Source organism: Pseudovirgaria hyperparasitica (assembly GCF_010093815.1).
Source record: "Pseudovirgaria hyperparasitica strain CBS 121739 unplaced genomic scaffold EJ05scaffold_3, whole genome shotgun sequence".
Lineage (NCBI taxonomy): Eukaryota > Fungi > Ascomycota > Dothideomycetes > Acrospermales > Acrospermaceae > Pseudovirgaria > Pseudovirgaria hyperparasitica.
The window spans coordinates 1860399-1877137 of record NW_022985551.1 but is presented as its reverse complement, the minus strand read 5'-3'; the positions used below and the strand labels follow the sequence as shown (position 1 = coordinate 1877137).

The 16739-nt window shown below is 51.2% G+C and overlaps 5 protein-coding genes and 1 non-coding gene across 6 annotated transcripts; 3 read left to right on the top strand and 3 right to left on the bottom strand.

Annotated features, from left to right (window-relative positions):
- Window positions 1-30: 30 nt before the first annotated feature.
- EJ05DRAFT_461947 (DNA polymeras-like protein alpha catalytic subunit) lies at window positions 31-5110 on the bottom strand. The gene is made up of 5 exons (XM_033742666.1): window positions 4693-5110; window positions 4525-4628; window positions 1618-4475; window positions 1436-1568; window positions 31-1383 (listed from the first exon to the last, which is right to left on the bottom strand). The coding sequence occupies exons 1-5, from the start codon at window positions 4973-4975 to the stop codon at window positions 382-384; spliced, it is 4380 nt and encodes a 1459-aa protein (XP_033603770.1). The 5' UTR covers window positions 4976-5110; the 3' UTR covers window positions 31-381.
- A 270-nt stretch (window positions 5111-5380) lies between these two features.
- On the top strand, window positions 5381-5994 carry EJ05DRAFT_435598 (RNA exonuclease Rex2; the record flags this gene model as incomplete). The annotated part of the gene is made up of 2 exons (XM_033741705.1): window positions 5381-5419; window positions 5470-5994. The coding sequence occupies 2 exons, from the start codon at window positions 5381-5383 to the stop codon at window positions 5992-5994; spliced, it is 564 nt and encodes a 187-aa protein (XP_033603769.1).
- Window positions 5995-6845: 851 nt separating this feature from the next.
- Window positions 6846-7937, top strand: EJ05DRAFT_497869 (uncharacterized protein; the record flags this gene model as incomplete). Its single annotated transcript, XM_033746600.1, has 1 exon — window positions 6846-7937. One exon carries the CDS (start codon window positions 6846-6848, stop codon window positions 7935-7937), a length of 1092 nt encoding a protein of 363 aa, XP_033603768.1.
- A 1531-nt stretch (window positions 7938-9468) lies between these two features.
- EJ05DRAFT_t25 lies at window positions 9469-9558 on the top strand. Its single transcript has one exon. It is a non-coding gene; the product is annotated as a tRNA-Pro (tRNA).
- Window positions 9559-10713: 1155 nt separating this feature from the next.
- On the bottom strand, window positions 10714-12219 carry EJ05DRAFT_524638 (uncharacterized protein; the record flags this gene model as incomplete). The annotated part of the gene is made up of 3 exons (XM_033748823.1): window positions 12059-12219; window positions 11357-11931; window positions 10714-11022 (listed from the first exon to the last, which is right to left on the bottom strand). The coding sequence occupies exons 1-3, from the start codon at window positions 12165-12167 to the stop codon at window positions 10714-10716; spliced, it is 993 nt and encodes a 330-aa protein (XP_033603767.1). The 5' UTR covers window positions 12168-12219.
- Window positions 12220-12544: 325 nt separating this feature from the next.
- On the bottom strand, window positions 12545-15040 carry EJ05DRAFT_435581 (uncharacterized protein; the record flags this gene model as incomplete). Its single annotated transcript, XM_033741704.1, has 2 exons — window positions 12545-13366; window positions 13424-15040. 2 exons carry the CDS (start codon window positions 15038-15040, stop codon window positions 12545-12547), a joined length of 2439 nt encoding a protein of 812 aa, XP_033603766.1.
- Between the last annotated feature and the right edge of the window lie 1699 nt (window positions 15041-16739).

The following is a 16739-nucleotide window of genomic DNA, read 5'->3' as shown; positions in this document are numbered from 1 at the left end:
ATCTACAGGCTCAAAGTTTAGTTACACGATCTCGCTCGTGTCTGATATTGATCTGACAGTCTGGGTTCTTCGATTATATCCAGTCCTCATCGTGGCTATCCGTACCTGGACTCTAGCGTTCTGCGAAGGAATATGCCATGAAGGCCGGATCACAGAAACAGTTCCAAGAAGAAATTGCAACACTGGAGCGAAATGTGAAAGTAAAGAGTCCTTCTGCGATTGTGCCTGAGGAGCCACATGAAGGCACTTAAGAAGTCGATCCAATAACGTCTGAGTCATTCCACCATGCAAAACACCAGTAGCTGAAATGCGTAAATCTCTCGTGTATATCGCGCGCTCCAAACGCCAAATCCAAATTTGCTTGAGCTGTCTTCTCAAGCTCTAAACCATAGACTTCAGTGCAAACCCAAACAAACTATCCATAGCAACCCAGCCCCTTCCGTTCCGTTCCAGCCACTTGCCCACACACTCCTTTATCGCGCCAAACCCGCCGCGATTGACCTCTGCCAAGATCTTCACCTTCTCGCCCTCATCGCCTTCGGTTTTGCCCTTTGTCGCCCGATCGACATCGAAAACAGCTTGTGAGTACAGCAACTGATTGTACAACGCACGCTCCGTGTACTCCCACTGCATCTTGCCGAGGCAGCCAGATCCAAGGCCGCGAGGGCCTAGGCAGCGATGCCCATAAACGCTCATCTGGCGTGTTCGGCTGCTGCAATCGGGATCAGTGCAGACGAGCCAGCCGGCATAGTATCGGGCGACATGCTGGCGGATTTGAGACTCCAATTGAGCGATGATGCTGTATGACTCGATCTGCTTGCCGCAAGCAATGTTGGCGCAGGTAACGCCTGTGTGCGTCATGGCGAGAGTGGTGCCCGAAGAAGATTTGGAGGGGACGAAGCCAAAGAAGGGGGCAGAAGAGGTGCAATGTCGACAGCGGAGGATAATTGGGGAGCACTCTTTAAAGCGCTCCGAGTCGGGGATCTGCGATTCTAGAGGATGGATGCTGAATTCTTCACTCTGAGTGCTGTTACCACCGACAGGAGAGATTCGATATTTGGATGTGTCCAGGCCTAAGCACTCCGCAAGTCGGGTAATGTTGGTTCCGGAAATTGGTGCGCATAGACGCTCGACAGGTGGAAGTATCTGCTTGTGCAAATAGTAGTCCACGTCGGGCTTGAGCGTGGGATCAGCTCGGATCTCTTCTGGAGTAAATGCGTGCCTTGCAGCTCCTTCTGCAGATCCATTCGACTCCCCAGTAATCACAAAGGACATGACGTCCTTTGCTCGAACGTGTTTGCCCTTGGCGATTTGACGCAACGCGACCTGAACTGAAGGCATGCTGTTGCCATTAGGATAGTCCTTAGGATCCTTTCCCAATTGCTAGAGGATATGTTAGCAATGTAGTGGCACGAGGTCTGTATGAGCAACTCACTGTAAAGATTGTATACTTGGGAATCGGAATGGTGTTCTCGCGCATCTTTTGCGAAAGCTCCCGGAGGTATTCGTGAATCTTCTCTACGACAGTTTCGGGATCTTCGCCAGAGAGGAGGAAGTTAAGCAATTGTCTAGGTTCTCGTTAGAAGGGAATGACATAGCAAGAGGCATAGGACTTACGAAGATGTATCCTTTGATAGTGCACAGTACTCTCGTCGTCTCATGTCAAGACCCTTGACCTCTAATTTTTCAACATACTTGCCATCGATAGACACCATGTTGACGGCAGCATACTTTTTCTTCGCATGAAGCAACAACCTCCTGAAAACATTGTCGATGTCGATCTCCAGCAGCTTGTAACTGTCGTTAACGTCACGTTTGAACTCGTTACCGACTTTCAAAGCATCCGACATGTTATCCATATTAGTGTTGATCATGACAGAGTCAGTGTCTCCGTAAATGACTCGCAGTTGTCGAGCTTCAGCCATATCTTTGGTGCGCCGTAGGATCTCACGACCCTTGAACGTTGTGAGCATAGCCAGCGGTCGAGCATAGAAACGCGACTTGGTGTAACCAAGACACCCGTACATAGAGTTGGCAGTGAGCTTCAAAGCCATCTGCTTAATGTCCCAAGTCGCAAGTTGATCTGGATTGGCGCTGGGATCCTTCATCAATTTCTTGACTTCTCGTCGTCGCTTGACAAGAGTAGCAATAAGTTTCGGGAGGATACCAAGATCTTCATCTGAGTTGGGTACCTCAGGAACCTTATCATCTTCCTCCGATATGTCCGCTCGTTCCACGGTCGTGAAGCAGATGTTGAATTCCTGAATGATACTGGGATACAGACTGTTGAAGTCCATGACAAGAATGAACTTGTCGTATAGACCTTTCTCCGGCTCAAAGACGAGCCCACCCTTGAACTTGTCTTTCTTCTTAGTGTCCGCGCCTTCTTCGCCTTCAGCCTGCTCCTCTTCGGCTTTGGGTTTACCCCTGCCCCAGGTCTTATCGGGACAGATGTACTTGTTCTTGTAGAACTCGTGCAGTAAAATGTATTCATTACGCTCGGCACGAGTTCCGCTCAACGTTCTTGCCCACGAGTTGCCCGCAAGATTTGTCAGGACTTTACTCAAAGGGAGCATCTGGACCTTGAGAGCCACGGCGGCAATGAAATATGTATCAGTCTCACAATGCTTCAGGTAGTTCATAAGTCCGGCGCGATCTTTCGCCCAAGTCTTGAGGGCAGCCTCGTAATCGAATTCTTGTCGATTGTTGTCGGATCCAAGGACAAGCTGACACATCTCCTTGAGACTCCAAGATTGGCATTTTGTCATGAGTGATTTGCCCATGTCGTTGGCTAAGTCGCAGTGTAGGCGTCCGGCAGCTAGCTGCTTCTCGAGGAAATGACTACTAGCACCTTTACCCATGTTTTTCGGCCAGTCACTTCTCTTTAGACGTCCAATCCGGTGCCAGCCGGGGGTCTTCTTCTCTCGCATACGGTTCAAGAGCACTGGGTAGTCAAAGTCGTCGAGGCGATGACCTACAAGCACATCAGGATCGACTTTTTGCAGAATTGCCATGAAGATGCTGAGGAGACTCTGTTCATTCTTCTCCAGCTTGATCGTGCCTTGGTGCTTCTCTGTGTCGGTCTTGAATCCAGGAGGGAACGCTTCAGATCCAGGCCGCATGACCGTAAACGTTTTGCAAGGAAGCTTTTCCGGTGGAGTAGTGTCTAGGAGTGAAACATTCTCGTAGACTCTGGAACTAACCATCAGAATTTCAGGCTTGTTATCCTTTTCGTTGAATTTTGTTCGAAGCGAGATACTCATCAATGTCAGCGGAGGGGCTTCTAAGTTATCAGAGGATCCCAGCGTGGTAATGAGCTTTGGCTTTGAGACTTGAGCCTCGAGCTTACACCATGACGCGTTGTTGACAGCGTTGAAGTTTGCGTCCTCGATCTTGAGCCAACACGGACCCATAATGTTCTTCCAGAGCACAAATTGTTCGAACAAACCCGTATTCGTGCCGAAAACGTGCGAAAATGTTTCTCCTTTCAGATCAGTAGGCAGGGCTGCCTTATCATATGGGTACATGAGCTTGAGATAGTCGGCTTCTTTTGGTATATCAGGCAGTTCAAAGGCGTACTTCCTGGAACTGTCCTTTATTTTGTGCTCTGTCACTCGGAAACGGGACATCAGACCGTCGACTTCCTGGTAGACATCACCCATCTCGATCTCCTCGCCGGTATCGCGACCGTGCTTCTGACGCTTTTCTCGAGGAAGAAAGTATAGTTTTCTGAGAATGTTGTCGACCTTGATGAAGCAACTGACGAAAGTATCGGTGGACTTGTCCTTGACCTTGCCAAACAAGCACAAGCTCCCGTTCACTTCAGTGTAGTCCAGCCAGAACATACGCAGACTGCCGTCTTCCTCCAATGCATGTTGCGGATCCAACTTCCCAACATGCACACTTTCTCGCGCGGGGCTGCTCATGATATTCAGCTTGCTTGTGACATTATTCAGATCGGCGGCGTCCAGCATGTCCGCGGGAGGAGCATGCACGGGAGAAGAGCTGCCCGGAGTAGGTAGGGTCGGTTTCTTGATGAGTTTCGGTACGGGCCTACTGCCAACGATATTGACCTTGGCAGACTGTGGGCCTGAATGGCCTAGTGCTGGTGCAACTTCCATAAGGTCGTCATCCTCCTCCTCGACCTTGATTGCCTGTGATTTCCGTTCAACTGCCTTGACAACCGGAGACGACGGAAGAACCTGGTCACTCATGGGGGCGTCGTCGTTCTCGATGGGTGGCATATCAAAGTCATTCTCAGCGGGAGGTGTGTCGAACATGTGGGTATCGTCATTGTGCGTCTTTGTGGGTCTGGGTTTGACCCGATTTTCGGACATCGGCGGTGAGAGCACACGAGTCTTTCGGCGAGTTTCTGTCTTCACTGGTCGAGGCGCTGCACGTCGGCTGGGGATGTTGGTGTCGATGTCTCCAAGCAAGTCTGCCATGAATGCGGCGTCCTCGGCTGTCGCCACGGGCTGGTGGGAGTCAGCAACGGTAAACGTGCGTCGTGAGGAGCGGATTTACCTTGGGCTTTGGACCCTTTGCTGCTTGTTTGTTGTTGAAGTATTTACCGATATCGTGGTTCGTTTTCTCTTTCTTCTTCTCATCCTCTTCGCGTTTCCGCTTCGCTATAAGTATGAACGGGTTAGTACTACGGACATGGAGCAGTGTGTAAGAGCTATGTAAGCGGACCTGTCTTTCCCTTGGTAGGAGCCTCTTGCTCGCTCTCAGATTCGTCGCCATACCGATGGGGGTCATCCCAATCCTCACGACCATCGTCCGCGTAGCCCTCGCCATTGTCGTCTACAACGAAGTCGTCCTGGTCAAGCCGGCCACGAATGACCTTCTTGTACCCTTCCTCATCCACTACATCGTACAGATCGGTTTCTTCGGCGACTTCGTAACTTTCCAAGCGTGTCTTGCCCGACTTGCGTAGCTCGCGAAGCTTCTGGAGGGCAGAGGCACGAGAAGCCATGTTGGACGGAGAGACCTTTCAAATAGAAATGACAGACTATTCGTATACGGGATTCATTAGTGGAGGACTGTTGAGGAATGGGGTTAAGTTTGCATTGTGAGGATGCGGAGGTTGGAGATGTTCAGCGTGTTGGTGTTGAGGGCCGGGAGAGTACGCGCTCCGACGCGTCGCTAATTGGATTGGAAAGCTTGGACGTGAGACGCGGTGGATCCTCCGACCAATTGTGGTTAGACCATCAACACCAACGCCATCCATTGATGGTAGACGCAATATCCAGACTGCGGATACACATCAATGAACAAATTGTTCGCAATCCCACTGCAGTCCGTTCGCTACTATCCAGCACGTGATCGTGTACTCCAGCGTCGAACTTGGACTTGGACGCGCTCTTTCGCAGCAGTTGCAATGGCGTCTCGAGAACCTTTGGTCTGGATTGATTGCGAGGTCCGTCGACGCGACATCGAAGACCAGCCACACCGTTTGACACAGCCCAGATGACCGGACTCAACGCAGAGACAGAGTCCCTCCTTGAGATCGCCTGCTTCATTACCGACCACGATCTGAACATGCTAGACTCGCAAGGCTTCCAGACTGTCATCCACCACCCCAGATCGCGCATGGCCCAGATGGACGCATGGTGCACGCAGCATCATGGCGACTCCGGTTTGACCGAGCGAGTCGTTGCGTCCACGACGACCTCGGAGCAGGCCGCCGATGCTCTCCTCGCGTATATCCGGCGCCATGTGCCGACGGAGCGCACAGCTCTGCTGGCCGGGAATTCCGTGCACGCTGATCGAAGTTTTCTTGCCAAAGCGCCCTACGACCGCGTCCTGCGGTATCTGCACTATCGAATCCTCGATGTCAGCTCACTCAAGGAAGCAGCCAGGCGCTGGGCACCAGATGAGGCGCTCAAGAGCATGCCTTTGAAGAAGAACCTGCACGAGGCCCGGGCTGACATCTTGGAGAGCATTGCTGAGGCTAGGTATTACAGGGATACTTTCTTCGCCAAAGGTCGTTGAGAGTCTACGCTCACCAAGTTTGACCTTCTCCCAGTCCAATACCCCTTGGCACATGTCAATATGCTGCCCTGTCTGATATGCATGTCATGCAATTGTAGACAGGCTTAACACATGGGCGTATTGAGAGGGACTGAACCCAGTAGATCGTGATACCTATGAAAATGCGTATCTGTTTTGTCCGGAACCCCACTGTGAAGTTCTGTTTCTGAAGCCTAGGTGACAGGGTCTTGAGGCACACAGCCTACGCATAATTATTGCAAGAAGATACTCATACAAGCTATACGCATGGTCTATAGTTCTCTGTCATTAACACCACCAATGCATCTGGAGGCCCCTGCAGAACACACGGAACACAAGCCACTTCAAAGCCCCACACATGAATATTCGCAAACGCGGCATTTCGGCAGCATAACATGCCATACAACATTCGGGCAGTACAGTCCTAGTCATGCAGCGACCACACTATACCACTTCGACCGTCTGTAGCACATTGCAATCAGAAAGCTTAAGGGACCGAGGAATGCACGAAGATGTGAGCGAAATCATGTTTATGTAGCCACAATGTCATCTTCTATGTATGATCTTGTGCGAGCTTCCGAGCTCATAGGTGGTTAAGATTCATCGGAAAGTAAAGCCTGGCCGGTATAGTCCTCACGGTAGAATACATACGGAATACAAGCCAATTAGCAGAGAACGAGACTAGTGGCTTGCTTTTTGATGCATTGCCTGCCGGGTATTAATAACCAAACGAATGGGTGGGAATTACCACCCTCGAAGAACAGTCTACACCAAACAGCTCTTGTCATCTCTATCGCACGGACTGCTACGCAAGTATGGACTGCCATGCAAATATGAACGGCACTCGCGTCATCAGCGCCGCATATGGTCGCGATTCAGACTGCACAGTCAGGCTGAAGTCGAACAATACGCTGTTTGAGGTGCTCTTATCTACGGAATCTCCAAAGACCTCCATAGAATACCGATACCTACAGCGGATTTCAGACCAAGATGAAACTCTTGTTGATCAAGCTTTCGAAGACCTTTACGACGAGCTCTCTCTACTGATCCTGCCTTACATCGAAGTGGCGTCGGTCCAGGAAGAGACTCCACCTGTTCGAAGCCAGACGCTTCATGATGTACTGCATCCGTCTAAAATGCGATTTTGTTTGCGAACGAATGACGGCCAGGCAACCCTTTGCCCAAAACCGGAGTCCCCCACCCTCGAAGCAAGTGACGCTTGGCAACCCCATATCAAGGAATTCGCTGGACTACCTGTCTTCGTGTCATCAGAGATTGAAGTCTTAAAAGTCCTACAAATGGATCGAGCCTTCAAGGTGTCGAAAGATGGGACCACATTTTGCGCCAAAATCTCGCGGGGCCTATCCGATCGACACTCTATGAGCAGGGAGATAGCATGCCTTCATCGCCTTCGCGAAGCTGGCATTACTCCATTGCGCTACCCGACTATTCATGGGCTTGTCGTCCGAGATGATCACAATGAGAGTGTTGTGGGGTTCGTGATGGAATACATTGAGCCTCGCGTAAATCTACACGCCGATCTATCTGCCTGGAATGATGACGTATATCATTGGGCCGACACCATTGAGCGAACTATCCGTGAGTGGCACGAACATGGTATCATTTGGGGCGATGCAAAGGTAGACAATATCATCATAAGATCTGACGGAGATGGAACCCAGTTGAAACCCTGTATTGTGGACTTTGGCGGTAGCTGGTCAAGTGGCTGGGTTGACCAGAGCCTTTGTGAGACAAAAGAGGGCGATCTGCAAGGCATACATCGGATACGTGAGTTTCTGTGTCGGACTGCGCGCCCTAAGGAACTACGATGTGATACTGTTCACCTGGGGCATTCCGTCCATCAACAAGAAGCCATCAAACCTGCGGACGATTCTGATCTACTTCAATCTTACCCAGAGGCATAGTAGTCTATATGGATCTAGCCATACAGAAAAGGCAAGGAGATTGTAACTCCAATCTGGAAGGGGGCGCATAGCCGTGGTCATATCTGGAAATTCTCATCTGGGGGGACTTTCGAGGCGTCCAACAAGGCTGGGTATCAATATCTCCATCTGACATACTCCAAATATATGTCATGACTCTTTACGCAAATTGGAAACACGCCAAGACAGAGTCACCGTTCAATTCCCATGGGCGAGCTCCTACCAACACACGCCTTGAACTTTTTACACGCCTTGAGCTTTTTACACGCCTTGAGCATTCTACTACATCTAAGACAGGAATCAAGCTTCACGAAGGATCTCTGTTCAAAAGTTGCAGGCGAATTGTAAGGCGTCATAGTTGATGGATGATCTGCGCCGACAAGCCTGCAGATGGTGGACTCATTATGTTTGTAAACATGACACCGACTCAACCCAAGGCCCAAAAAGCCTTCCATAACGTGCTATCGGACCACAATATCTTGTCAATGAGATATTCCCTTGGGACACCTGTGCAGATGTGGGCAGGCTTGGGGTTTTTGATGGACGCTTCGTGTGATTTTATGAACAAGATCCTATAGGAGCCTCAAATGAAAGAGATTGATTGCTTCACTGGTTGGTTTGACCTAAACGAATGTTGCCTTTGAAAGCTGACGTGGAAAGATTTCCCGTGCCATCAGAAAAGATAGGCGTCGGAGAAAGATATATTACACAATAACATAAACGCAAGGCCAGAAGCATCGGTGGCCAGCTAGATTGATGCAGTCGTCACAACAACAGCATAAAGTGTACAGTCTGTTTCAGCCTATACGTTCCACTAAAGTATTGAAGAGCCTTATGAATGACACATAACATAGAATTTATGTCCTCCTCTATATGGGGACTCTATCAATGGAAGGCGCAAATCTCCACTTATAGGAATTCTCATAGATCTAGTGCATAGGTCGAGGTCATCTATTCATGCACGGAGTTGATGGGTGATATACATGGTTAACGTCATCATTGCGATGTCAGCAGAGGATTGCAATCTGTGCATACCGTTGCTTGGTTCTCACGATGCCAGTTCTCGGCTTTTGTGACGGAGCAACAACACCGAGTATCCCAGCAATGCTACAGTAGAGACGAGGAAATCCCCATCTTCAAGATATACCTGTTCTTTGCGTCGGTCTTCTCGGAACTTCTTAACTGTGTTTGTTTGTTCGTGGAAGAGTTGTGACATTCTTGATACGCGTGCTCTAGCCATCGCGGAACTGCTTGACCTTCCCGACTTATAAGACGGGGAAGAAGACCAATGAATTAAGTATAGAACATCACCAACGGTGTAGAAATATCATGCATCTCGACGTGCAGGGGTCCGAGGAAAGTACACCGAATTTTGAGTGGTTAGGCTTACGGGTCAAATACCAAGCGATGCAGTGACCAGTCTATGTAGCATGCGAGTTGATTGGAGCCGGAGATAATCGTCCACCAAATTACTAAATATAGTTCTATTCCAGGATTTCAAGCATAACCAATTGGCTTGATGGTCTAGTGGTATGATTCGCGCTTAGGGTTCACCCTAGGTTTAATATGCGCGAGGTCCCGGGTTCGACTCCCGGTTAAGCCCTTTTGTATTATATCTTTGATTACTCTTTTTGGTGTCATTTTATCCTTTTCCTTTCCTACTTTTCTATTTTTGGTCCCTTGTTCGAATTCAAGGTAGACGTGCTACATGCGAGGGGGGTATCTCTCTTATATGTTCTTTCTTTTTACTTAAGTTAACTAACTCTTATCGTGCATCTATTTATTTTATTAATCCCCTAACTCTCTATTTCTCTTACTTCTTTATTTTCTATATATTAGTATCTCCTGGGAGAAAGTCCTTTAATAAAAAAGTAATCCATGAATAGATGCCTAGTACGCGAGACTACGAGGCTTGATCTACGTATCTATAACTATGCGTGTATAGGGTAGATACACGACGTATACACATGTACAGTGTCTCTTCTCTCTCTTCTCTCTCTTCTCTCTCTTCTCTCTCTTCTCTCTCTTCTCTCTCTTCTCTCTCTTCTCTCTCTTCTCTCTCTTTAAAGTAAGGTATATAATACCTACCATAGCCATGAGTACCTAGTGCCCGAGTACCGAGTAATAGCGATAGACAAAGGGGAAAGGAGGAGGGAGGGTGGAAGGGGGAGGGGTGTTGTAGTGTTGTAGTGTTGTAGTGTTTACAGCGCTACCGAGGGGGATGGTTAGTACGTTTTATGTCTTTAGCAGTGCGAATTCGTGCAGATTGGGTAGCTTGAGGATAGAGGTCTATATCGTGTCGATTTCATGCGATTCGTGGTGCGGATTGAGGCGTTGGGATGTAGGGTTGACGACTAGATTTAATTGGATTGGACTGGGCTGAGGATGGATTGGATTGGATTGGACTTGACTTGGCTTGACTTGACTTTACTTGACTGGACTTGACTTGACTTGACTGGATTTGACCCGACAGAACGGAAAACAGAGAATGCAGATTTCCCCAGGATATGGGTTCCGGTTTTTATATCGGAGTGTATTGAATCAGAGTGGTGGACGACGACGACGACGACGACGACGACGACGCCGAGCAGAAGAACGGCATGAACACGACATGCCCATCCGCACAATCGACAGTTTCTACCCCATCCCACCCCATCCCTTCAACCCAAGTCATACCCCAAATCCTCAGATACCAAAACACATCTCGCAGACCAAACTCCCTGATCAACGAATCATGGGTATATATTCCCTCATTCATTCACTCAGACATATCCCCATCCTCCTCCTCCCCCTCATCCCCATCCCCATCCTCCCCCTCTCCTTCCTCCCCATCCCCCTCCCCAACCTCATCCTCCTCCTCCTCCACCATCCCAACCCCCCACCCCCGTCTCGCAGACGAAGCCTTCGCCTTCGCCGCCGACAAAGCAGCACGCTCACCGACAAAATGCCCGCCCGTCCACTCCGCACCACAAGACGGACACTTGCGCGTGCTCTGGCGCTCGAAGTAGCGCTGCGTGCAGCCGTCGTGCAGTCTGGCGCCGCAGTCGTAGTTTGCGCAGCGCTGGCCCTGTTTGATGCGTTGTTGCTGTTAGTCGTCTTTGTCTGTCTGTCTGTTTCTTGTCTGTCTGTCTGTCTGTCTGGCTGTCTGTTTTTTGTCCGTCTGTTTTTTGTCCGTCTGTTTTTTGTCCGTCTGTTTTTTGTCCGTCTGTTTTTTGTCCGTCCGTCCGTCCGTCCGTCCGTAACGGCGAGAAAAACGCAAGTACAAACCAGGAACCCGAACCAAGAAACGAGACACCGCCGGGGGAAAGAAAGAAAGAAAGAAAGAAAGAAAGAAAGAAAGAAAGAAAGAAAGAAAGGGAAAGACGTACAACAGTAATAATATCCCGACACGCGACACAAACCCTCACCCGCACCACACCCTCACCACCCCCCTCATCCCCATCCCCTTCAAGCACCTCATTATAAGTATCCACCAACCACCCCCTCAACTCCACCAACGCCCTCGTCCCCAAACTCACAAACCCCGCCTCACTCTCCTCAAACCACCCCTCACTCACCATCTCATCCAGCACCCTCTCCGCCTGCCCCATCGTCAGTCCCGCCCCCGCACTCCCCTGCGTAGCCTGCGTAGCCCCCAAACTCCCCCTCCCCCCACCACCCCTCCCACGCGCAAGATTCAACCCCTGCACCCGCGAAACAGCCAACACCTCCCTACTCCTCGTATTATACGTCTCAAACATGGCATCCAGACACCTCTTGACAAAGGCAAGCTCGTCGGGGGAGCGCGTGGTAGCGAGCTGGGTGAGGGGGTCGCTGGCGGTGTTGACGAGGGCGTAGAGCATGGAGCGGGTGTGCTGGGAGCGGGCGTTGCGGATCTCGAGGTCGAAGGGGTGGAGGTGGGTGTTGAGGGTGCCGAGGTGGGCGTAGAAGGTTGGCCGGTCGATGTCGGCTGGGAGGGTTGGGCGGGAGGGGTTGGCTGTTTTTTGGGGGGGGGTGGGGTGTTAGTCTAGGTTGGTGGTGGGTTGTTGTAGATTTATGGGAGAGGGAAGAGGGAGGGAGAGCGAAAAGGTGTGTGGATAGATAGTTGCAAGGAGGGTTCTAACCTGCGGTCAGGATGGCGGCGAGGATTGGTTGCGCCTCCGTGTAGGTGAGTGTGCCCCGGCTCATAAACGCCTGGAGAAAGGCGCGATGCGTGTCGTCATATTGCGACATGATTGAATTGGTAGAGATCGCAGAGAGACGAATGGGTGAGATGCGACATCAAGACAATATTTCACGCGGGGTCAGACTACGCGTTGGCGTGTCGCGTCGCAAGGCACGTCACCACGTGACACCACTCTAGCCCTCAGCGCAAGACCAACAATGTCTATTAGGATGATCTATTGACTTAGTCTGTGGCGCTCGATTTCCTGCGCGTTGCATTTCTCGCCCTCAAACTTCAAACCTTCAAACCCACCGAGACCAGACCGTGACGCCAAAAATGCTAAATGTAACGTCGAAACAGCCCAAACGCCTTGATGCACGAAGCCCAATGCCTATCCATACTCCTCCCACCTGTCGCGCAGGGACAGTCACTGCCCATGACCAAATTACTGCGCGTGCTGTTGCTCGTCAATCAGCCATTCCAGCACGGTCTCGTAGCACAGCACGTATTGTCTCAGACTCTGCACCATGCTGAGGCGCTGATGCCGGAATTCCTCTGCCGTCTTCTCAATCAAATCCACACTGTCGTTCTCCTTCCATACATCCACTCCGCCATCCGAGCTTGACCCAAAAAAGAAGTCTTGACCCTGAGACGAATCAATGTCCATCGAGTTTGAGGATTGACGCTTCGTCTTCTCCTGATGTTGTTGTCGGATCATGTCAATTACCGTGTCAACAGTACAGAATGTGCCAGTGCGCCCACACCCGGCGCTGCAATGCACGACAATGGGCCTGCTATTTGAAGACTCCACCCCCCTCTTGGTGCCGTTGTATGAACGCACAACAGCATTGGTCTGTTCGACCAGCCCAAGAAGATGGGCTGGATGGGCGGGCGCACCGAAATCGGGCCAACTCGAGTACTGCAACTGAGTTATTTCCCGCATCCGTTCGAATGGATGGTCACAGTGTGACAGCGTGAATTTGCGAACGATAACGAATGGTTGGTCCGAAGTCGGGGCTGCCTCGGCGAAGCCTTTCGTCACTGGGCTGACCGAAGATTGTCGGCTGTCCATTCCTGTTTGGTTCCGTTTCCGATGGATTCTCGAGAGCTCCAACGAAGCGCGATGCTCGGATAAGAAGTTGAGGCGTAGCTGGCCGTACTGCTTGCCAGACCAGTAGTTGTGGGCCTTGACTTGGCCACCCTCATGCTCAGCAGTAAGCATGACGATGACGCGGGCGTCTTGCTGCCACACAGTATTCCAAAAGTCCTAGACGTGGATTAGTAAAATGCATCAACATTATGTTCGTGACGCATGATTACTTACATCAAAAGTTGACGGGATTGGGGCCTGGGTGGCAATGTATTTCTTGTTCGACCAACCAGCACTGACGTGACTGGCATTGATGTAGTCACAAGCCCCGCCAGTAACACCTTGCAGTCTTACACGAGAGTGCTCATACGGCCAAATGTTGTTGTACCGGTTTTTAGAACCCTTTTCAATCCCAGCAATCTTGACTTTTCTCGATGCACCTGGGCTCGGCGTGCCATACGATACGTGTCCGGACAATGCCTCCTGCATACGTCTCTGCTCACGCTTCTCAATGTGCAGGAACTTGTCGGCGACCAACTTTCCGTCGTTGCGTTGGTCGATAGCTTGATTGAGCCAAAATGGAAGTGATCCCTCCATGTTTGGGGTCATGGCCGCTGGGCGTTTGAGAGACATTTGACCAACGCCTCCTATCAAATCCATGTTCTGTCTGATATTGCCAAAGAACGGATTTGCAGCATTTTCGGTCAGCGGCATGGGACAGCCACCGATGACGGGTGCGATTGAAGGGCCGGAAGCATCAGTGCTGACGCTAGTATTCCGAGAATTCGAGCCTGATGGTGCGTCTCCAGATACATGGCTGGAGAAGCTTTCCGAGAATTCCCGAAATCCACCACGAATAATATACGAAGCACCGTTCCATCCTTCGCTAGCAAACTTCTTGAGCGTGTTGATGCATATAGTGGCGTCCTTCATTGTGCTCGATTCTGCGTCGTATACAATAATGTACTTGCTATTCCTCCAACCTTCAAACTTCTTCTTGGACTCTTCATCCTTGAATGTTTCTGCGAGTTTTGCAACGTTGAACGAGGGTCTCTTGATAAGCGTTGTAGGGATACAGAGACTGAGAGCACCGATGATGCGCGCCTTTGCGTACTGCGTAGATACGCGGAGGTCGAGTAGTAGAATCTCCTCTCCGGCCGAGTCCAGCAGATTGACTAGACGCTGCGGTGTGATCATAGCGGGGCCGTCGCACTTTCGATCAATGTCTATCTGTTCGGGCAGGGTCTCGGACCGCGAGTGGCTTGATATAGGAGATATAAGCGTCTGGGGTGGCAAGGATGGGCGGTCTGATTTGTCGGGGGAGAAGAAGGATGCATCCTGGAATGAGCCTACGCTGCTGCTGTCGGTGAAGCTCGCGGGTGAGTTTCGACGAACACGATCAGGGAAGATGTCGGAATCGTCAGAGTGCTGGCGCTTTGGCGAGCGAGGCTTTGTAGGAGTGTCCAGGTTGGAAAGGGTTGTGAGGATAGCGGCAGGGCGCTGATTGGGAGGCGAAGGTCGCTTAGGCGATATAGGTGAGGCTGGTAGCTGAGGTGCGAGTGATTTGGCAACGCCGTCAAAGGAATGTAGGCGTCCCAAGGCAAAGCCACTGCCATGTTCAGATGACTGTTTTCGGAAGGCGGCAAAGGCAGGATTTGACTCGACGGGTAGGGGCGAGGCGGCTGCTACACTCTGTATTGAATGAGGAGACAGTTGTGATCGTGTAGTTTTTGTGTCGGAATTCGAGGCGAAGACGTCGGTCTGGCTGTCAAACGACATGCCAAAGTAGTTTGGGCTTGGAGTTCGCGGGTCCTGATGTATTGGCAGAGTGGTAAAGGCGGGAGGAGCCATGGCAGCGACATAGGGCGATCTGGCGTGCGAACGAGAAGCACTACTTGTAGCCCGTTGTATCCTGGGAGAAGCATAAGGGTGTGCTTTATCGCGAGCACGCGACGAGACGCTTGGTGAAGCAGACATGTTGTAGTGTTGAAGTGTATGGATGTATCGGCATCGAGCACCGGGGCTGCGACAGTGGATATGAGGAGATCAGGTCGTCGATCGGGATCATAGATGGCCTGGTGGCAGACGAGTGTAGGTGTGTGTATGGGTGTATGTGTGTGTGTGTGTATGAGCGAGAGAGACGATAGGATTTGGAGATGTAAGAGGAGAGCGGAAGGGGTCAACGGTCGGACAGACGAGAGCGGTGCGGAGAGGTAGGGGATGCAGCGGACGGGCCAGATGCAGGCGGTAGTCGGAAAGGATAGAAGACTGGATCTAGTGGCGTTCAAGAGCGATCATCATGGCTGTTCTGGCGGTATAGGGTGTAGGGTGTAGGGTGGTGGAGTGTGGAGATCTGCTCTGTTGAATGTTGATCCAGGGCGAAACGGAGTAGAATCGTCAGGCTGAGAGCGATGACGTTTGTGGCAAGAGTGAGGTAGTGTATGGAGACAGCGGGAGGCTTGAGGGCGCGAAGACGATACGGACGTAGCGAGACGAACAGAGGCAGTGAATGGAGAGTAGAGTAGAGTGGAGGTTGTAGTAAAGATTGTGATGGTATAGTGTTGAAGAGCACGCGCGAGAATCTATCACGAAACGAAGGGCAGATGGCGATGATGCAGGTAAAAGGAGGGGGGGGTGGATATGAACGGAAAAGAGTGGTGGTGGTGGTTGTGGTGGTAATTAGTGGTGAGAGGCGAGGGCGAGGGCGACAGGCGAGAGAGAGCTGGGAGGGAGCCGGCAGTGGGCGGTCAACGAGCGGTGGTACAGTAAAGAAAAGTGGTGGTAATGGATCCATGGAGGGAGTGGTGGGGCACAAAAGATGTCATCACTCCCGCCCAAAAAGTCGAAAAGGACCCTGAATTTGACTGACTGACCCTGGACTGATGAGACTGGCCGTCCCGTCTTGCGTCTACAGTAGCTAATTAGCTAGGTCTTGACCCTGGAACTAAACGATTCTTGGCCGTTTGACCCTGCAGCAGCTGTTGCGCTGTTGTGCTGTTGTGCTGTGGTTGGCTGTTCCGGGGGGTTAGGAGGGGCTACTGGCTGCTTGCTGTTGGCTCTTTAGGCTGCTGGCTGCTGCTGCTGCTGCTGCTGCTGATGCTGCTGCGGCTGTCCAGGCGGGCTGTTTTGGCTGCATCGTCCCCGTTTCAAAGATAATAGCCCCCCTCAAAACAGCGTCAGGGTCCCCTCCGCCTCAGGGTCTCTCTCTTCAGGGTCCTCGCGGCACTTTCAGCGGGCGTCCACCATTTCCCGGCTGCCTCCCTCCCTAATTAATTCTTCCTTTTTCCACGCCCATCTCAGCCTCCGTTCCTCGGTCGTGTGCCATGCCATTACCAGAAATTGCATCCATCGCGCCCTCAACTCATCACGCTATTTGACGACGATCATACCATTGCCAGCTGCCTTTCAACACATAATCACAACAGCAATCCTACACCATCTGTCATCCTCTTGACGCTGCGCTGCAGCACCTACTGATTAGTCCTCTTCCGCAGCAGCCGGGCCAAGAATCGACACGGCGTAATCACCACCACCATCACCACCACCACCA

Excerpts from the sequence above, each read along its gene's own strand:
- EJ05DRAFT_461947 (XM_033742666.1), bottom strand. The coding sequence starts at position 4,975 with ATGGCTTCTCGTGCCTCTGCCCTCCAGAAGCTTCGCGAGCTACGCAAG. Across the intron at positions 4,629-4,692 it reads TCCTACCAAGGGAAAGACAG|CGAAGCGGAAACGCGAAGAG; the intron begins GTCCGCTTACAT and ends TCATACTTATAG. Across the intron at positions 1,384-1,435 it reads CCAAGTATACAATCTTTACA|CAATTGGGAAAGGATCCTAA; the intron begins GTGAGTTGCTCA and ends CATATCCTCTAG.